Source organism: Falco cherrug, chromosome 1 (assembly GCF_023634085.1).
Source record: "Falco cherrug isolate bFalChe1 chromosome 1, bFalChe1.pri, whole genome shotgun sequence".
In the NCBI taxonomy this organism is placed as follows: domain Eukaryota; kingdom Metazoa; phylum Chordata; class Aves; order Falconiformes; family Falconidae; genus Falco; species Falco cherrug.
Window position 1 is genome coordinate 52,805,927 of NC_073697.1, and position 20,274 is coordinate 52,826,200.

At 39.1% G+C, this 20,274-nt stretch overlaps 1 protein-coding gene across 2 annotated transcripts in view; it reads right to left on the reverse strand.

The window, feature by feature from the left end:
- Positions 1 to 3,670: 3,670 nt before the first annotated feature.
- SLC2A9 (solute carrier family 2 member 9) overlaps positions 3,671 to 20,274 on the reverse strand; it is a 105,529-nt gene continuing 88,925 nt past the window's right edge. For both annotated transcript variants that reach the window (XM_027814047.2, XM_055724019.1), the window contains one exon: positions 3,671 to 7,040. In XM_027814047.2, coding sequence (XP_027669848.1) covers positions 6,783 to 7,040 — 258 coding nt within the window. In that variant the 3' untranslated portion in view covers positions 3,671 to 6,782. The remainder of the gene's footprint in view (positions 7,041 to 20,274) is intronic.

A 20,274-nucleotide genomic window follows, 5' to 3' on the forward strand; every position in this document is an offset into this window, starting at 1 on the left:
CCCCATCAAAAGGTTGGGGAGCTTGCGATGTATAAAATATATCTGAGTTTCGCTAGATATTGGAAGAGTATATTTGGCTTAGCCTAGACTGAGCATTATGCTAATACATCCTGCTTCTTGAGGGTCTTCAACACAAATCTTTCTTCTGATGCCTCAAAAGAAAATCCAAAAGTTACCATTAAGGATAACTGCACTATTCATAAATTCCTCTTAAGCCTACTTGTTAAAAAGAGATTGGTTCTCTCACTACATGTTGGCAATTATTTTATCATCGATGTCTAAAACTGGAGCTACCCTGAGGATTTCCCCCAACTTCGCATCAAGATGATTCCTCTGCTGTGCAAGAACCATATGAAAATCTCTTGTTGACGGTTCGGTATCCAGATGATCAGTCCATCACAGCTCAGTGAGTGTATCGATTAAGAAGATAAGGCTTCAGCCAGCCAGTGACAGAATATAAATTGTCTAACCTTGGTTTACTGCACTGTTGTGTTAAAACAATATATAATTTCTTCTATTAGCTATTTACCTCACATTTGTTTAACAAAATATCATAGAATCATAGGATCCATAGTTCCATAGAGTTTAGAAAAACTTCACTCTTTTCCCTTTAAGGAAAGTAAATTATATATTATAATCCTATCTATATATAAGAATTTTGTATATTATTATTATACACATACACATAAATATAAATCAATTTTTTATACATAAAATTTAAGTAAATTGGCATAGTAATCTCCACGTAGCAGTTCAGAAAAGTGCAAGAAGAAAAATCTAAGGCTGGTCAAAGAAGACAGCCTTGCTAGAAAAATTTTCCAAAGATCATGCAAACTTTAGCAAAGTTTGTTAATGCAAGTATCTGAGCACCATCAGAGTCTAGTTCACAACTTTACGTAATATCCAAATGGCCCAATTTCTTCTATGTACAAGAATTAAAGCTGCTGAACATTTTTCATGGGATAGCATAAAAGTCTCTCTCTCTATACACACACATATATATACTCTGTAGAGATTAATTCAAACGGATGAAACCATATGAAACTGGGATTTAAGCAATTAACTCTTGAACTCATCTTTGAAAATGTAAGCCTCTAGGGAAAATTGTATTTATAATTTTTGTAATCTTGGGCATGTTTGCTTTTCCTAAGTAACTATTGCTTTCCTGTTTTCAAATCTGAACTGTAAAAATATTTATATAATTGGGAGGAACAAGTCCGAAACAAAAGGTGGAACAAGTGTAAAGACATGAGCATTGCATTTAGCTTGACTCGTATTTTTAAGTGAAAGAAATGAGAATATGAAACAAAAATCAACATCTCTGTGTGGCAGCTTACATAGCAGCAGACAAAGTATCTCATAGAAATATAGAACCATAGCGCTGTTTAGGTTATAAAAGACCTTTAAGATTGAGTCCAACTGTTAACCCAGCACTGCCAAGTCCACCACTAAACCATGTCCCTAAGTGCATCTTGTAAATACCTCCAGGGATAGTGATTGCACCACCTCCCTGGGCAGCATGTTCCAATGCTTGACCACCCTTTCAGTGAAGAAGTTTTTCCTAATTTCCAATCTAAACCTCCCCTGGTGTAACTTGAGGCCGTTTCCTGTTGTCCTGTCTCTTTTTTCTTGGGAGAACAGACTGACACCAACTTTGCTACCGCCTCCTTTCTGGTAGTTGTGGAGAGTGAGAAAGGTCCCCCCTGAGCCTCCTTTTCTCCAGGCTAAACAACCCCAGTTCCCTCAGCTGCTTCTCATAAGAATTGTGCTCCGGACCCATCAGCAGCTCCGTTGCCCTTCTCTGGACACGCTCCAGCACCTCAAAGTCCCTCTTGTTGTGAGAGGCCTTCAACTGAACACAGTAGTCGAGACACGGCTTCACCAGTGCCAAGTACAGGGAGATGGTTGCTGCCCTGGTCCTGCTGGCCACACAAGTTCTGATACAAGCCAGGATGCTCTTGGCTTTCTTGGCCACCTGGGCACACTGCCAGCTCATCTCCTACCCTTACAAGACCATGCTATTAATGTAGCACGTTTCAGAGGTCTGACAGAGTTATATTTTGCTTTTTACCTTTTGGGAATTATCTTAAGCAGCAGCTCCAGAACTCATGCTTGGTACTTTTCTCTGGCATATGAACCAGACTACTAGTGTTCCCACCTAAATAAAAAACCCCCAACAAATCACCAACCAACCAATTCCCTGCCTCCAAAGTCAGCAAAGCATCAAATCAGTGCTTTTACAGCATCAAAAGAATTATACTATTTTCCCAGACTGAGAAAGCAAGCCACCGTTTTACTACCTAAAGACGATGAAAATGTGCTGGGTTTCCTAAGCTTAGAACGCTTTTATGCATACCATGCTTTTCTTGTGTACGTGTGTATGGTTGAAGTCACTGGAGGAGATTTCTGTTGACTTCACTAATCACTGGATAAAAGTCTCCTGAAACAATTTCTTCTATGCTTTTAAAGAATCTAAATCCTAGGTTTAAAAGAATTTGACTGTAGCACAACTTTAGCAGGAACATCTCAAGAAAGAGTTTGACCACCCACTGTCAGTGTTTCTCTTAGGTCGTGAAAAAACCAAGATTAATGCAGCTTAGCTTGCAAGGAAGAGGGCTGTAGTGACTGAGATTATGCATGATTGCTTATTGAGCTGTGATTATTTGATTAGGAGTCCAACTACCAAGCTTTTGCCATGAAATTCACCTTTTCACAGGGCTCACTGCCAGATAAAATAACTTGCAGACAGAATTAAGCATGGACCCAAACATAAATTTTTTAACAGCCTGAATATTTGCGTGAACAAACCTGCTTCATAGTCTGAGTCTTTATAGTTCAGACTTTTAGACTGTATCTGAACTCTTGTTTTCTGGAGTCAGGCTGAAAGGAAAAGACCGCAGGTATTTCCTAAGAATGCTTTACTCAGATATGTTCTTCCTGCTGTGTGAGGTGATGGGAGCTCTAATAGTGTATACAGTGATTTTTGTATGAAAAAGCACATAAAAATAGTCAAAGGAAAGAAAGCAAATTTCAGAGTTGGTTTTGGTGTGGCTTTTCCTTTGTTTTTTTTTTTTTTTTTTCATTTTACTCTGAAGATGAAAATTGTCCCATATGGCTGAATGGCTCACATCTTCCCCCACTAGAAAGCAGATTCTTGTGGAGTGAAAATTGGCGTCAGAACCTCAAATATGAAATTCAGGTTTTTATACATATTTCAGATCTCAGATTCTGCATATCTTTGTAGCAGCAAGTCATTGACTGAATTTCTCATCATAGCAACTCAAAGTCATCCATTGCAAATGACAACTTCCTGCATAAAAAGCCCCACCAGATTCAACAATTCTTATACACAATTACTACTACTAAGCTCATTTTAATCATTTGCCTCACACTGATGTCTTTATTTTTATTTCTAAATCCCAAAAGAAACACACGAATGAAGTGTGGAATCTGATTTGAGAAGTAAAATGTAAATTATGCTCAAAAAAATATGCAGTTTCAGGGATGATTTTCTTCCCCATAAGTCCCAACCACCCAACTGTAGAGCCCACAACGACTCAGGTCATCCAGGCGTAGGACTTGTACTGGACATACAAAACCCCAGGGAATTGAACAATGAAACTTGTACAGCTGTAGAGGTTCAGATTTACCCAGAACACAATCTACATCATTTTAGTTTAATTCCCAAGGTTTATTTTGCAGGCAGTGTGCGGGAACATACTGGATCACACACACGTAACCCACTTGCAGTATCTGTACAAACACCATCTCACAGTACCTCATCCCAACGTCACACACAGGAAAAGAGAACATGGCACCACACAACACCTGCTGACAAAGACATGGGCTGTAGATAATCTGATACGTTCAACAAGAAAAAACAAATGATGAATTGCTGATATATTCCAATTTTTCCTCTCATTGCTGGAGAAGCTATAGCAGCATAACAACAGAAAAAACCATTACGGAACAACACAAAACTTTTGTTAGGGTCAGAGATGAGAAAGTTAGTGCAGTACCGGCACATATGAAGTTTGCTTAGAAACTTCTACAACCCAAGGCAGAAGAGACTGCAGCCACCTTCCCTGGCCAGTGAGCAAAGCACTCACACACGTACACAACTGCAGACTGGAATTGCTTTTGACATGTACCAAGGGCTGCAGCAAACTGCTGGTGAAACGTGCAACCACCGTCCCTGGCATACTCGGTTTGTAGCAGCTTCTTTGCAGCTGCACAGAAGGTGCCTATCTAGTGTATGCTATCTCAGGCAGGGCAAGAGATGGGCAAAATGGGGTTACAGAAGAGAAAAACACAAGCCTCTGTTGTTAATGCCGTACAAGCCCCTGACCTGTGATAGTAAATTCTATAAAGCCATCTCTTTACCAACACATTCAGAGCCGGGCTCCAAGTGCGACTGTAAGATGATTTTATCTTGTTGCAGAAGTGCAATACAACTGCCCTATCAGGCCAACATGATATTTTATTGAAGTTATCCATTGGCAACATTATCAACAAGTAATGCCTGTAATGTACATTAATGAACAGCACTAAGTGCCAAATAATAATAATAATGGTTTCCAATCTTGCCACCTTGACTCAAATCAGATCATATTATACCAGTTAGTAGCTGTTATTGCAAAATAAGGTAATTCTCAACCTGAACGAGAGGGTCTGAATTTGCCAGTCTTGCCCTGCAGGGCAAGAGGAAGAATTTCTTCCTGAAATTGTCTGGAGAGGTGGCATTCAAACTCATTTTTTACATAGCTGTTCACTTAGCAAGCCTCATGTAACACATGGAATAGGCAACTAAAACCACTGAAAGACAACATGTTCATTTGCTGTATATATAATTTTCCAAGTGGTTATTAGAAGATATTTCTCTTCAGTTTTCTCTGTAGTATTTGATTAGCTTCCATCTATGATTATCAGTTGGTATAATCATGATTCACTTGGTTTCTTAACAGTAGCACCAATATTATAAATCTGATTTTTTCATTCTTAATTCTCTTGCTCATACATATTTTCATTTTCTTACTTGCTGCTGTACCTCTATCCCAGTAAAAAAGCATAAATTCTGGAATAAAGGCTCAGATCAAATTTTCGTCTATTACCCAGCAGTGAAATTGCCCTTATAGGTCAGCTTACAATGTGTGTAGCAGGTATGCCACATATAAATAACGCACAGTATAAAACCATACACATAATTTAGTAATAACTGAACATTAGGATCTCTGATTTTCATTTACAGTGTAATCTACAGTGTAGAACAAAACAGACAGCTTATCACTTGGGGAAATCTGAAAAAAACAAATACTGGAGAACAATTCTGCATTGTGTGTATATATACACATGTGAATACAAATATTAATCTGCATGTCTATATTTGGAATACATATATTCATATATGCATGTATGTGTGTGTATATATGAATATATATACAATTTTCCCCCCAGAATCCTCCAAATGTATAAACTTCTGGATTAGCAAGTATAACTTGTGGAAGCAACTGGCTCTACCTACATACTTCCTTCTTGTGCCTTACTCCTATCCGAGAGCAGCTCTAAGACTTACTGACTTTTCATATAAAACAGCTATTTCACTTAAAAGTGCTTATTACCCCCTCAGCATCCAGGTACCTAGAAGGATCAAGAAAAACTGTTATCAAAATTACAAACCGGAAAGATGATGTTCATAAAAAAAAAAATTCCCATGTGGAAGGGGATGGATCACCTAACCATTGATAGCCTGCTTTCTACCACGAAATTAGACAGACCCTGAAGACAGTTTTACAAAGCTTAGAAACTTATTAATGCAAACTAGGCCCAGAGCTTCAGATTCTAAGACTTGTTTTAAAAGGAACTTGCAAAGAAAAGCAATAAAAAAATCAACCCCCCCAACCCTTGGAACATTTGGTGTTTGATTATTTTTTTAATGCTACACCCTACATGTACCATCAGTCCTCTCACTTCACCATGAGGTTTAGTGTTTTCATTTCATATTAAAGCTTCTATAGCTATTCTTAAAAAATAAAATTAGAAAAAATATATATCCATAGCAACAAAGTGCCAGCAAACCCAGAAACTAGAGACAACTCTCTAATTGATCAGGACTTGCAAGACAGACAAGGAAATGCATCAGGACCTGGAGCTCTCCATTTGTGGGAAGGTGGGAGATGTTCAAAACAAAGCAAACTGAAAGTCAAATTATCTGGAAAAGGAATGGGAGGTCAGGGGAGTGTCATGAGTCTTTTTTCAGGTCTTCAAATACCATGTGCAACTTGAATGACACAGTGGGAAACATGGAGCAATATGAGTTGGTACCATTTCAAGTTCATTTGCATCAATTCTTAGCAGAACCCTGCTGGGATCTCTTCCCTTTTCCTTGCCACCTTCCCCTGCTCCCCAGTGACTGCATGCACACCTCCCCAGGAGCACACAGGGGTGCTCAGCCAGCTGCTGCTCACAACTCCAGCTCCCCACTGGCACTTCTCCAAGTCTATATTCTCCACCCCATTCACCACAGCACCTGTTTCACAGGTGCCCAAGAAAACCTGGGCTCTGATTTATTTAATCAGCTGCTGCTACTCCCACCTCTCATTTCCTCAACCATCACCCTAGCTGCTAATGAATTCACCCATACTCACTTAAAACATATTAAAGGGGGAAGCAGTTCAGGCTGTCACATTAAAAAATACAAGTTGAGCACTGCTATAAACGTACTGAATGAAAAGAGCATTCTGGGTTTACACAATTGCCACTTTCCCCAGAAGAGCATCCTGGGTTTACACAATTGCCTTTTTGGTTTCCCCATTGTCCATTGCAGACGTAAAGTTTGATTCTTGTTCTGCACTTGATTTCCTCTCCCCCGCATGGTGGTTCATTTCTTGCATTTCTAAAGATACTTTATTCCTTTTAGCAAATGCCTGGCTGATCTCATGAAATGTCTTATTTTTTGTTTCAGGCAGCACAAAAAACAGGTAGGTAGCTCCTGCAAAGCAGATGGCAGCAAACACTAGGAAGCAGTAGGTCTGTAAACCACCCTGTGAAAAGAAAGCAAAGAAGATGGTCATTACAAAAGAAACAAAATTCAGAAGAAAAGCAACATCAGGAATGGTTTGAAAGAAAAAATGGGTGGTATGGTGCAATTTTTAACCAAGTACAGTAAGTGCTGGCATTCACTGCAAGTCAGAGTGCTTAGAAATTCATAAAAATGCATGAATAGTTAGTTCTTCCAACACTGCCTGTGGCCCATCGATAGAAAAGCAGGTTCTTGGCAGAGGCATGCAGATCTGCAATCTGGGCAATGCTGGGAGACACCAGACTGAGTTCAGGCACCACGGGTGTGAGGCGAGCAGGTGGCAGCAGGGCTCCTGCTACGTGCACAGCTTAACTGAGCCCCGTGCTGCCACGGTATTTCTGGAAATGAGGCTGTTGTGCTGCATATTGCCTCGCAATTTCTAGGTACAAAAAAACGAGGCATGCTTTTGCAATGCCATGCACCTGTACACACCTGGGAAACGTACCATAGCCAGGGGGATCTGTATCACAGTAGTTACAAACTTTGAGATTTACAACAGAAAATAAACAAGGGAAAAAAACCCTTTTCATTTTTTTGTACCATTTCTAAGACATTTGTATCATTTCTAAGGTTATGCAGGCTTACAGCAGGAAAAAATCCACAAAATGCACTTTCATGGTAGAACCTAGTGTAAGAATTAACTGAAAATGAAGTATAGGACATCGTTGAATGTTTTGAATCTTACTTCACTGCAAAAATAAGAGATAGACACAAAAAGTTCATTTATAAACTGATATTAAAGGCTCCTACCAACTAGTAGGAGTTGTGCTTCACTGAAACGTAAGTATTTCTTGCCTGGTGATTATTAGATCATTTAAGAGCTTTCAGTTATATTTCAATATTAGTTTTGAAAAACATTTGATAATTACAATATTGCCAGCTGCACTTTGTTGAACTAGGTAGAGGTTTGGTATTGTGGCACCAGTGAAGCCACTGCCAGCCTTTGAGGAAATCTCCCTTCCTCCTCTATTGATTTGCCTTGCTCTGTCCCCTGAAACCAAACATCCAATTAACCCATACTTTGGACTTGTTTTTATTAACAAGTCTGAATTAAACTAAAAGGGACATCTCCACCTCCAGAAATAAGGCAACCTTTCCATGGTGCTGAGGTCATGAGCAGTGAATACAAGGAGAGCCAGAGCAGTCACACATCACCCCAGGTGTTGTAAGGCAGGGGTTACGCCAGGGAAAATCACTCAGGGTGGAGGAAGGAGATGTAGCTTCCTATATATACATATTTACAATTGCCATTAAAGATATGTATCTGAAACAAGACAGAGCTAGACAATGATATAGCCCTGACTTCCACATTGTTCCAGTACATTCCCATCATTGTTAACTAAACCAGTCCTACACTGCAGGCTGGTTAAGCTCCTTACTTTGGGGGCTCAGGGTGAATGCAATTCCTAGGACCATTTTTATGTGTTGCTTGCTCAGTATGTATCATATATAGTGTGGAAGAAGAACATGGATTCATGTGTGGAACAAGAAAGAAAGAAAGAAAGAAAAAAACCTTGTCTGCAGCTGCTTTTTAACACCATAGCTGATTGCCAGCCTGCCTAGTCAATGATTTCTGTGGATAACTAATTATCTAGTTTAGCCCTTCAGTTCCTGGCTGTAATAGGAAAAGCTGGAAAGCGCATCCTCCGACAGTGACTATGGACTCTTGAGATCATCGATGCTTTTTCTGTTAAATCCTAGAAGCATGAACTCCTGAGCAATCTGACAATTACAAGCCAAACAGCATGGGTGACGATGGGGGAAAAATATTCTGGCATGGGAACAGATAATGATTTTCAAGCTTATACAGAGGCAGAAGCAAATGGATTTATTAGACAGGAAAAAATAACTTCTCAGTGCCTCATAAATCATCCCATCATGTTAAGAATTCAAATTTTGCATCTGGATCCTCTGCATTTGAAATTGTTGTTCAGCTGAATGGTAGAGCTCCAATATGGAATCATGTTTTTCTCTTTTTAAAATCTTCATGGAACTAAATCTTCTCTGTGATGAAAATGAATCATTAATGGTTAGTATGAATAAGCCTGGCAATCAGATGCCACAAGTTACCTGCATCTCTTGGTGGTGTAGCCACAGCATTGCCCCAGTTTTCTTATTCCTGTTTATTTCTTTGCTGTCCATGATCTAAATTAGTGTTTGTTATCTTCTTTGATTCATGCCTCCTTAAACCTTTTCTAATTGAACTGAACACTCTTATGAGTGCATATTTTACTTGCATTTATTTTACATAATGTATTTACATTTATTGGTAATAAACTTGCTCTCCTTAATTTCTGCAGATCCCTTTAGCAGTAGCCGCCGAGGACCACCAACTGAATTTCCACAGAGAATAAGCTAAAATTTATTTTTTTTTATAAATCCTACAAGTGGGATTGTGGGAAGAGACCAAGGCTTTGCACTCCTTGTGTCCAGCAGGATTAGCACAACCAAGCCTGAATTCTTGGACAGGAACACTGCAGGGTGATTACAAAATGTTATTTTCTCACCAGCTAGTCTTCAGTCATAATATCTCCTTCCAGCTGGTTATTACTGTACACATACAGGAAAGACAAACGCTTATATCCATAAGCCTTTCGTAACTCATTCAGAGTTCACCTCTTATCACCTAAACCTGTATTTGGCACAGAAGAAGGTCACATGTGTATTAAATTACTCATTACAAGCAGAAAACCTTATACCTGCACTGCACACTGATACAGGATGTAGGACAGAAGTACATGATAAAGCTGAAGGAAAATGTTAAACCCCAAACCCTAACTCAATAGAAGCCCTTAGTGGGACACGGGTGGGATACAGCTCAGCTTAGATGTTTAATGTATTCTGAAAAGCCTGGTGCTAGAGGAAAGGTGGACCAATTAATAGATTGGTCACAGCATATCTGATGTACCCATGAAATGATCCAGAAGGTAGGATAATGTGATGGGAAGAGTAAATGCTGAGTTACCGAATGATGGCTACTACAGAAAAGGTACTGATAGACAGATCTGACAGGAAAATGGATCTGTGTCTTTGTTCCATGAAATTACTATGCTTTCTCCTATTTATATTATATTATATATTGTTTATATTATACTCATGAAGCCTGTATCTCTCATTTACTCTTTGACATCTGTAATCCCCAAATCCACAGTCTCCTTTTGTTGTTTTACTCCTTCCAGCTTGCTAGAGACATCTACAGAGACTGTGCAGCTGCCACTCTAGAACTAAACTCCCAGAGTTTTGCTTATCTTGGGCTGGGGCGGCAGTAAAAAACTGAGGAAGAACTTCAGTTACAGTCTTTAGTGGGAAAGCACAGATACTCTGCAACTCTGTGTATTTGGCCCAATGGACACGGTCTCAAGATCCTTTACTGACATGTGCATTCTCAATGATATGAGAATAATGACAACATATATGATAAAAATTGAAAAAGACAAATATTTTTCTATACTTTGTGACATTATTTCACTAACTACATGGGATAGAAGCCTCAGTGTTCAAAAACTGGATTCCTATCCAAACAGCTGGAGGGGAGGGTTAGAAGAGAAAAGAAAGGGTGGATGCAGAAGCAAAAGCAAGCCAATTCTGAATGGAAATTCTAACTAAAAACAGAGTAAATTCAAGGAAAGTATGTGGTTTCTGTTACTTCTCAGCTTTCCCACATAAGGATGGGTTACTTCCTCACACTCTGCTCCTAGCAGCAGCAGCAGCAGCAGCAGCAGCAGCTCTGGCCACGCAGGAGGCACCGAGCCAGCCCCATCCATACCCACCTTGCCACTTCCACTCAGGCTTCAGACTGCCTGCACATAGTTCTTGGGTTCAGAACAAGCTGCCACCTTCACAAAGGTGCTTCTCCAACACCAGACAGGCTTGCCAGAGCTAGGAACACATTCCTTTAGCAACACTTGAAGCCAGGATTTTACATACAAGGTTAGAAACCAAAGAGTTAGAAGGAAGAAAGAATAAAGCACTACAATAGTCTGTGCTTTGCTGCCATTTCCCCCTAGCATTTCTTCACTACACCCTCCTGCATGAATATCCAAGATTTAAAGGTACCCAAAGTTTCAGGTGGTTTCCTGAATAACAATGTTTCTGTCTCCTGATAGGCTCACAGATACTGGTTCAGAGTCAAGGTCAGACACACAGGCAAAGGTCCTTGAAAGGCCAGGCTTTCTGTGAGTTACTGAAGGTCACCTGCCCTCCCAGGTGCCCAGGGGAGGGCATGAGGACAGCAGACAAACTGATGCAACTTCTGGAGGAAAGCACCTTGGATATGCATAGCCTGTTCCTACTTAGTCAGCAGGCTAATAAAACCTCTTGAAAGCAGGATTTACACTGGATTTTTCAAGCCTGGTGAGGGATATGGCTATGTGGGATTTTTACAAGTTAAGCATGAACTTTTAAATACATCACCTTCTATTTTCATACCAGCTTTCTAAGGAGGCTATTTAAAGTGCAACATTTCTGAAAATGTCCTGCCAGATGAATCCTGAACTACTTATTTTTATCTTCTCTTTGCTGCAGTTGATCGTGGCTCTGTATTTGTCAAAAAAAGAAAAACCAGGAAACAATTCACCTAAGAGACACATGCAATTACCACAAAAAGGAATTAAAGCTGAAGGACTCAGGCAATTCCCCCAAGTCAGAGCCCAGGCATGGCAAGCAATCAAACCTGACTTTGAGGATGAGATGTAGCTGCTTAAGCAAGGTCTGTGAATAAGTAGGTGCAGCCTAGCCACGTTTTCTTAAGCAAAGAGGTCAACAGACATATCCCCAGATTGTGCTGCTATGTGCATTAGGCAGAATGTACAGGTATTTCCTCCACCTCCCTTTAAATAAAATGGTAAAGAATACTTAATTTCTACCACTACGAACAGACTTAAAGTGCCTAGAATGAATGAGAAAAAGAGCTCATTTTTTCAAGCTAAAAAATAAACTGAAACAAGTAAAAAACCTGGCATTGAAATGATCAAATTTCTGGGTTTGATTTAAAAAAACTTAGCAATTTGCCACTTCTAAAGTCTGCTAGCTGAGAACAGTCTTCCCACTAATAGCTTACATGCTGTGAACACTGTAGTCTGGAAAAATATAAAAGTAGTTGAGTAAAACACCATCATGTCCTATTTAATAAAGGCTGCTTACTGACAACTCATTCTGTAGCAAAGGTTAAATTCTAAGCAGGAGTGTGATACTGAAAACAGGATAATAGATACTCTAGGGCAGATACAGCAAAACAAATGAGCAAATGAACAAATTCTGAATCAGGTTTAGCAAGCTTAACAAATTAATATTTTTAAAACAAAACTTTTGGCTCTTCCCAGGAAATGCCAAATGTGGTTCTAAATTCTCAGCTTGCAATGTCACAGCTCCTTGGCACTGGCAAAGGGTGCTTGAATTTGGAAGTTGTCATGAAGATTATAGTCATGAGATGGGCGTCAAACTGGATTTTGAAGTGATGAGGTCAAATGATAATGGTTAGTTGTCTTACTAAAATGATCAGCAGCAAAACAGTTATTCATGTAGACAGTTGACTTTAGTTACTTTGCTTCAAATTTATCTAACCCACTGAAACAAATGGATGAGAGTGTGTGTCCTTTACCCCTTGTCCTTCTTCAGATTCAGACATAATTTAAGATTTTGCTGAAGGTGCAGGACAATGAAGAAGGACAGAGCACTAGAACATGATGTATGAAACATATTTCCTAAGTAAAAAATAGAGACATTTTCAGACATGAACTGCAATTTCAACCCCAACCCTCACACAGTCACTACCTCTTCATAAAAATCAGTTCACAGATCCTTGTATTTTATACTTGAGGTGGGTTGCTTCTAATTAAGAGCATTTTTTCTCATACCTAACCTTCTGATAGCCTGCATTTCATTTTCTCAACTTTGAGGGGAACTTTAGCTATTTTAATACAGGTGCTCTGTAGTTACTTTAGTCAGATATAGTTGCAAAAGCTTAAAATAGCTTGGCTGAGGGAATCTATGTATAGGCTTCTGTGCACACCTTTGTTATAGAAATTCTTGTACTGCGTAATAGAAGAAGTCAAGGGGTATTATTACACAATAAGGAAATAATAAGGAAAACCAAAAGAGAATCTTGCTGGGTAAATAAATCTGCATGCACAAGAAGGAAAATCTCAAGTGTAAAAATAAGGAAGAAACAGAGCAGAAGAGCAGGAGAGCCTCCAGTAACAAGTATAATGACTCAGAAGTATTTTTTCACAGGCAGAAATAGATTAGTTTCTGAAAGGGGGAAAATAAACACACATATAGGTCTTTGCATCGTACTAGTAAGCAATCTGAACTAAGGCTACAAGCCTTGTAGCACCTGTATCCCATGTGTTGCTGAGCTCCATCTGGATCACTGATGCAATCAGGTTATTTTTCAAGACACTTTAACTAGTCTAAAAATTAAAGAAAATCAAAGTTTACCCAATTTCTAGCTAGTAACAATTTATACTTTAATTTTTTCACATGCCTTCTACCCTAATCTAAGTAAAAAGCTTATATGAAGAAGACACACAAAAAATCAGAGTACTGTCTCCGAGTTCCTCAATTAAAAACCCAGCTAGTAAAAGCACTCTCTGTTTGGGGGTTGTGATGTCCACTGAGATATTTGTTCTTTCCTGTCATCTCAGCATCTGGCTTTGCCTCTCAGCATCAGCGTCTGGCAACCAAAGCACTGACCCTGACCTCCTATACCAGGGCACAAGAATTAGACCTCCACCCATCAGCTCAGAAACTGGGCACAATCTGACTGTGATGGGCTGCAATGAGCTGCACATCTATAGCTGTGTCCTCATTTTATTATCCTTATGCAGAAAAGTTAGGCAAATATCAGCACTCAATACCAAGGGTTTCTTCATTGAAAAGGTGTTCCCCAGCCACAACTGGAGAGGATACAGGCAGCTCTTCATAATAAATACTTAAATTGATCTTTTGTTATACACTATTTACTATATGAACTCCTTCATAGCCGCCTTTGCTTATGCTCTTACACTGTTCGTTGTTCTCATTTTCTGAGAAAATATATTAATTGGATATTTTAATTAATTTAAAAGTTTTCCTAATGTTTGCTATGGCTCAGAATATGCTATCACCTTGTTGACTGAACTCCTCTGTGAAAACACACATTATTATGGGAGGGACATCGATGGGGTGCAACAGGACAGCCCCAAGACTTTCCATCAATTTCTGATATTATTGAAGCCTGCCCCAAATCTAGTGACTTGTTCTTCCATCATAAAAAGCACATAATTTTCCATTCCTAGTGAACTGGATACGAATTACAGAGGTCATTTCTGCCAGTCACTTGGTTCCCCACCCTGAAGAGCCAGGAATTTATCTATAACTTAAACGTTTTACACAAGTCTTCACTAAGGTCTGAATGTTCTTCTCTGGAATCTATAGCACAATATATACATGTTTTATCAACATGTCCCATTTCCAATTACAGGGAAACAACGTAAAAAACCCAGATGATGGAGGATGGATACAACTATTATGACTTGGTAAAATCAAGCTTTTTTAAAAAAAGTGGACAAAACATTCAAGCTACACAGTGACATTTATTAGTCCCTGCAAAAATGATATATTCTATCTACTGCTCTGCCAGAGAGCTGCAAAACATCTTGCAGTTTATTACTATTATTGCCTTGGTCTTGCTGCAAAAATGCTGCAAGAAAATGATGCTTTGCATCCCATTTTGGGATAACACAAATTTCTCCTGTGACAGAAGTAAAAGAGGGGAAAGATTCCTGCAGTCCTCAGGGACTGTATGTAGCCCTGACAAGATGAAAAAGAGGTTCCTTCCATTTCTAAATGAAACTCATTTAAGTTTGTCCTTTTTCCTCGGAAACCATAGCAGCAATTCAGTTCTTTGTCATTTTGGTAGTGAGCTACATCATTTTCATGTACATCAGTACAACCATGTGGAAAGATTTGAAGACCTCCATTGACCACTTTCCCAATGCTTCCGATGATTTCAAAACTCTCTTTCCTTGCTGTAGATGTGTAGCCCCATGGTGCCAAAGGCAAAAGTCAAACCCCAGCTGGGAGTAAAATCACCTTTCCACTTAGTGGTCCTGTAATCACAATTGGGCATTCCTCTGCGATCCCTGGTTATTAGAAACATTTGTATTGGGAGGAAAGCCTGAAGAAGAGTTGTTCTGGAAAATTACTGATGGCACAGAGAGGGAACCAGAGGAACACTAAAGATGCAGCTCCTCTCTGCAGGGCAGAAAGATGAAAAAGGAAGGCTCTGGGCAGTAAGTTTTTGTTGCCGAGATGGAGTAACCAGGCAGAGGTATCCCCCTGCTAAAGCACACTCATCAGACTGAAGGCCAGTTGAATGAGGATGGCACAGGGGCTAGCAAAGAAGGGTATGAGACAGAGGCAAGCCTAAGTTCAGCCAGATGCTATCACCATAACCCGGGGAGATGGAGGGATGCGCATGGGGCAATGGGGTGAGCAGCAGGCAAAGGTAACATGAGAGATGTTTACTTAACGAAGTACAAACCCCCAAGAGTACTCACAGTGGGTAAAAATGACTAATGTCCTTATTTCCTCTCTGGCTTACATTTGCTTCCAGTGAGTTACTGGGAAAGGAAAGTGTGTTCATTCTACATTGTAGTTTAATATATCCATGCTAAGATTCCAATTTCAATCAAGTATATAGCAATTTAAGTATTTCTTGAATATGCCCTGACTATACAGTGTAACTCTTGACACCAAAAAAGACTGCACATTCTTCTAGAAAGTGAAAAAAATTACTATAACAAAAAACTTCTGGAGAAATCTGCTATGTTGCCCTGCAGTACAATAATAATTTGCCATATAGTCTTTAAATGCCTCATAACAATTTAATGGAAGAAACTGAAATATGAAATAAGAATGCATTAGTAAGTAATGAAAACAACATGTCATGAAAATAATTGCCAATTATTAATGTTTAGTAATTCTTTGTATTTACACAATGCATTACAAAAAATAAACAGCACCTTTTCCTAGCTAACACATAATTAAAGGTCATTCTACACCATGAGATTACAGAAGCCTACCCTGCCAATTTACTGTTACTGAGGAGTAACAGCTTAACACAAGCCTATTTCATTGCACGAGATGTTTTCAAGAAGTTTTGATATGCTTTTTTGCTGCTGTCGTTTGTTGTTCCCTCTGCATGCTTCAGCTCATTGCACCTATTTCCACATATACATACGCTCTAATTTCTGATTTACCAGTTTTCCCTGTTCTCCACACTCTGGCACCTCCTCAGCATACACATTTCTACCAGCTATCACTCACTCTTTAGAATAGATTTTTGAACCACAAGCTCCAGCAAAGTCAGGCAAGACGTCAGATTTTGTTTCTGGCAACATAAAATAAAACAGAAAATCTAAGTAGGTGATGCCAAATAATATCCACAAGTAACAATTTTGAGTCTGGCTAAATTAGTAAGTGTGTGCCTGTATCCATTTGTGTATGTACACATTTACAAGATTTGGGTTTTGTTCATCTGAGTGCTTTGGAAATGGTTTCTGTTTATACACGTGCCTGTGAGAAAGAAAAAGCAGGAGGCTTATGGACAAGCATGCATATTTGTTTTACGTGTTATTTAACCATTCATTATTCTTCTGTTTAAGGAGTTCTTCATTAAATAAGGGACTGGAATAAATATCCTGTGGATAAACTCCTTACGGTTTGCGAGCGATTTACAGAGACTTCACTGCCTGAAATACATTTACATAAACTCTTCAGTCAGCAATGGAAAATATGTCAAAACCCCCAGTCTGTTCTGTTCAACAGAAGATTAAAGAAACAAAAATTTGCAAGAAATAAAGTATCTGATGGCTGACTTTAAAACAGAACTAGATGTGATTTTGAATTAATCAATAGCTTATAGAGAAGTATGAAATCCACTGGAAACCTTCATTGTTAACTGAATACTGCACATGTGAGACACATTTTAGTGCAATTAGGAAATACTAATGCAGAAGTAAGTGATGTTTGACAGCTTCTACCTTAAACCAGAGAAGAACATTTAAGTTCCTCTGGTCATATTTGTTGGTTTGTGGGTTTTTTAATGAGTCACTAATGCCAAAGGGAAAATGATATGTTTCCTCTCATTATCCATAAAAGAAGGAATATATGAAACAGTAATAAGCTTACAGAAGGATGACTAATATAACCTTGAAGGCCTTCAGGTTAGAGATTCCTCAAATTTCCATGGATGCTCTATTCTTGCTCAAGTTGTTCTGAAATTCACAAGGTTTATTCCAATGTGTCAGAGAAGTTTAATACTTTCTGATCCTTCTGAACTGAAGAAAATACGCGATCTTTTCTCCCGCCTCAGTTGTTCTCAGTTAGTCCTTCCTTTCTCAAATCTTTTCTTCTGATGGAATACCTTTAGGTTTGCTTTCTTTCACTCCAAGTGCACTGCAATTGTTGCTGTTTCTCCCTCTTAATTCTTCTGCATTTTTCAAGAGTTTTTAGGCCAAAGCATCATTACAGTATTCCTACTATGCTGTCATCATTTCCAAGGAGAGGAATAATTGCAGTTGTCTTCTCCTTTTTTTTGGAGTTTGGATTCTCCTGCCACCACAACCTGCAGCAGCCCCTCTTGCAATGACACTGATGTATCATGGTAACGGTTAACAAAAAAAAGCTTAAAGGAGACTTAAAAGAGCCACATACTGTGTTTACACTTAATGAGAGACATTTCCTGCCCTGAAGGCTTCAGAGTGTCAATAAACTCATAGAAAGCCAGGAACACAGATGCCAGCCAGTCCGTTCCCATGACTAAGGCAGCCTCAGTTCTTGACAAACATCTGTCTGCCTTTGTTTTATAGAACTCCAGTAATGAACAAGCTATAATTTTTCCACACATCATTACACAGTTACACTGTTCTCATGATTAAAAGGTTTCCTAATATCCTCCTTGATGCGGTTATCTGAAAATATAACATGCATTCTCTCTGCTTCTTCATCCTTCTTGCTGGTAAAATCAGTGAACAGAAACAGGCCTGGACCCAAGATAAATAAAAAATGGGGAAGCAATTGAAAGTGAGTCTGGCATGCCTGGAAACTTTCTAAACTAAGCTGAGTATCAAAGCACCTCCCTGTTAGAGCTGTTACCTGAACTAACTCTTTGTGATGTTAAGTTACTGCACAGGACCTTGTGCTGAACCTTCATTAAATGCAAACTTCACATTCACTGTAGCAATCAATAAAAAAATCAATTAATCCAATGGAATTTGATAAAAAGGTTTTATTATGCTCCATGAGGGTCGCAGAAGCCTGAAAAACAAGGCTCCACTCCTATCTGACAGGCAGCAAAAGTCACCTGGGACAGGGACACAGGCAGATAAGAAGCTGGGGCTTCTGATTGCTGTCACTGTTCAGCTCTGACCAAATGGGCAGGCTGCCGGACATGATGCAGACAGCAATAAAATAGCATCCTCTTTTCAAAAATACATACTATAGTTTCTTAAATGCTTTATCCTTTCTTTATAACCACAACTAAAAGAAGTATCCCGTCACCACTCCATCACCTGACTTTTTGAATGTGTGGTCTCATCTACCATTGAGTATGTTGTGCTTGGTCTGGCAGATTATGGCATGATATCAGTATCTAGCAGCCCTGCCCTTGATTGCATTAGTAAGATTCCTAAGGGCATATACTGAACCAGTAAACAGTACCACCTGTGAAAATGGGGCCAAGTGCCCTGCTGAAAGTGAAACACAGTTTCCAGATGAGCAGGAATGCAAATTTAAGTTTCTCACATTTCAAGACCCTCTTCTAAGAAGAGGTTTCGATGCAAATACAACTCCAGTCTGGTTTGGGGTGTGCGTTAAGTAGGGAGAGAAAGAGCTTTGTTGCTGGAGGTTGTGTAGTGCTAATAAAAAAAAAGGGAACCACAGGCACCAATATTGTTCCTAATGTATCCATATTTAGCAGTCAACCCATTTTGTGCAGGAAAATAGCTTTACCTATTTTCCAGACTAACACCTTTCCCACTGACAGTGATGAAGATGCTCTTAACTGACTTTGACCTTAAAGAATACCTACTCTCATGTCTACTATACAAACATTCACACTTCCGTAGTGTGAAGTCACTTTCCAAGAAAGAAAGTTAAGATTTGCTATCAGGCTGTACATGTTGGAACAACTGCCAGTAAACTTAACCCACATAATCTATTACCTTGGGAAGAACAGAAGCCACATAACCACTGCTGTGATTAGTAAAATTTTGAAAGGCCTGCAAGTGCACATCTAGATTAAAAATGCACATTGGTAGGAAGAAAGCATGCAGAACACAAAGAAGAGACCTTCAAAATTCTCCTTTATGCTGCCTACAAACAGGCATGCTTTTGCTTCCCATGTAAAAAGCCTGCTTCTTTTTTTAAATCTCTTTGTGAATTCTAGTCAAAGACTAATTGATGGCATGTATTAAGCTTCTTAGCATGCTGGAGGGTTTATAAATACCTACACTGTAATTATTGAAAAAATGCTTCAGTCTGACCACGCAGATGAACATATATTACACATATTGAAATACCTAGAATTACTCACTAAAACTTACATACTCACCAAAACAACAACAAAAAAATTAAAAAATATATATGCTCTTTTTCCCTCTAGAATTTCTGTTGGCTGAAATAAATTAAGGAATGAAGTAGTAATTATTCTGCTAGTATTATCTATTCTAGTTAGTGGATTTAATCTGAAAATCTGACATATCCAGGTTTGTTATCCTGACTTGTGATTTAGTTCTAACCACTGTTAATGAGATTAGGACAGAGACAGAACTGAGGCATTTAAAGAGGAAACACCCAGTGACAAGGAAGACCTCCATGTAAAGTAAGTCTTGGTGAAGGTGGGCTTCCTGCTCCCCTAGTTGGGGACAGTGCTATTTTTGCCCATAGCATGAAAAGATCTTCACAATGGCTTACTCCTACAGGAAATACCAGTAGCATCATTGACACCTGAGTTCTCATCAAAATGGCATTAGTATTTTTCTCAAGAAGAAGCTAAAGAAACCGGTTGCCTCATACTCATTTCTGCAAACCATTAATATCACCGATCTGTAACTCATAAGGTTATGTGTCCCAGTTACACCTGCAGATCTGTGTATAAGGAAGAACCATTTGGCTGCCCCTTGCTTATTCTGAAACATGAGAGCTTTAATGCA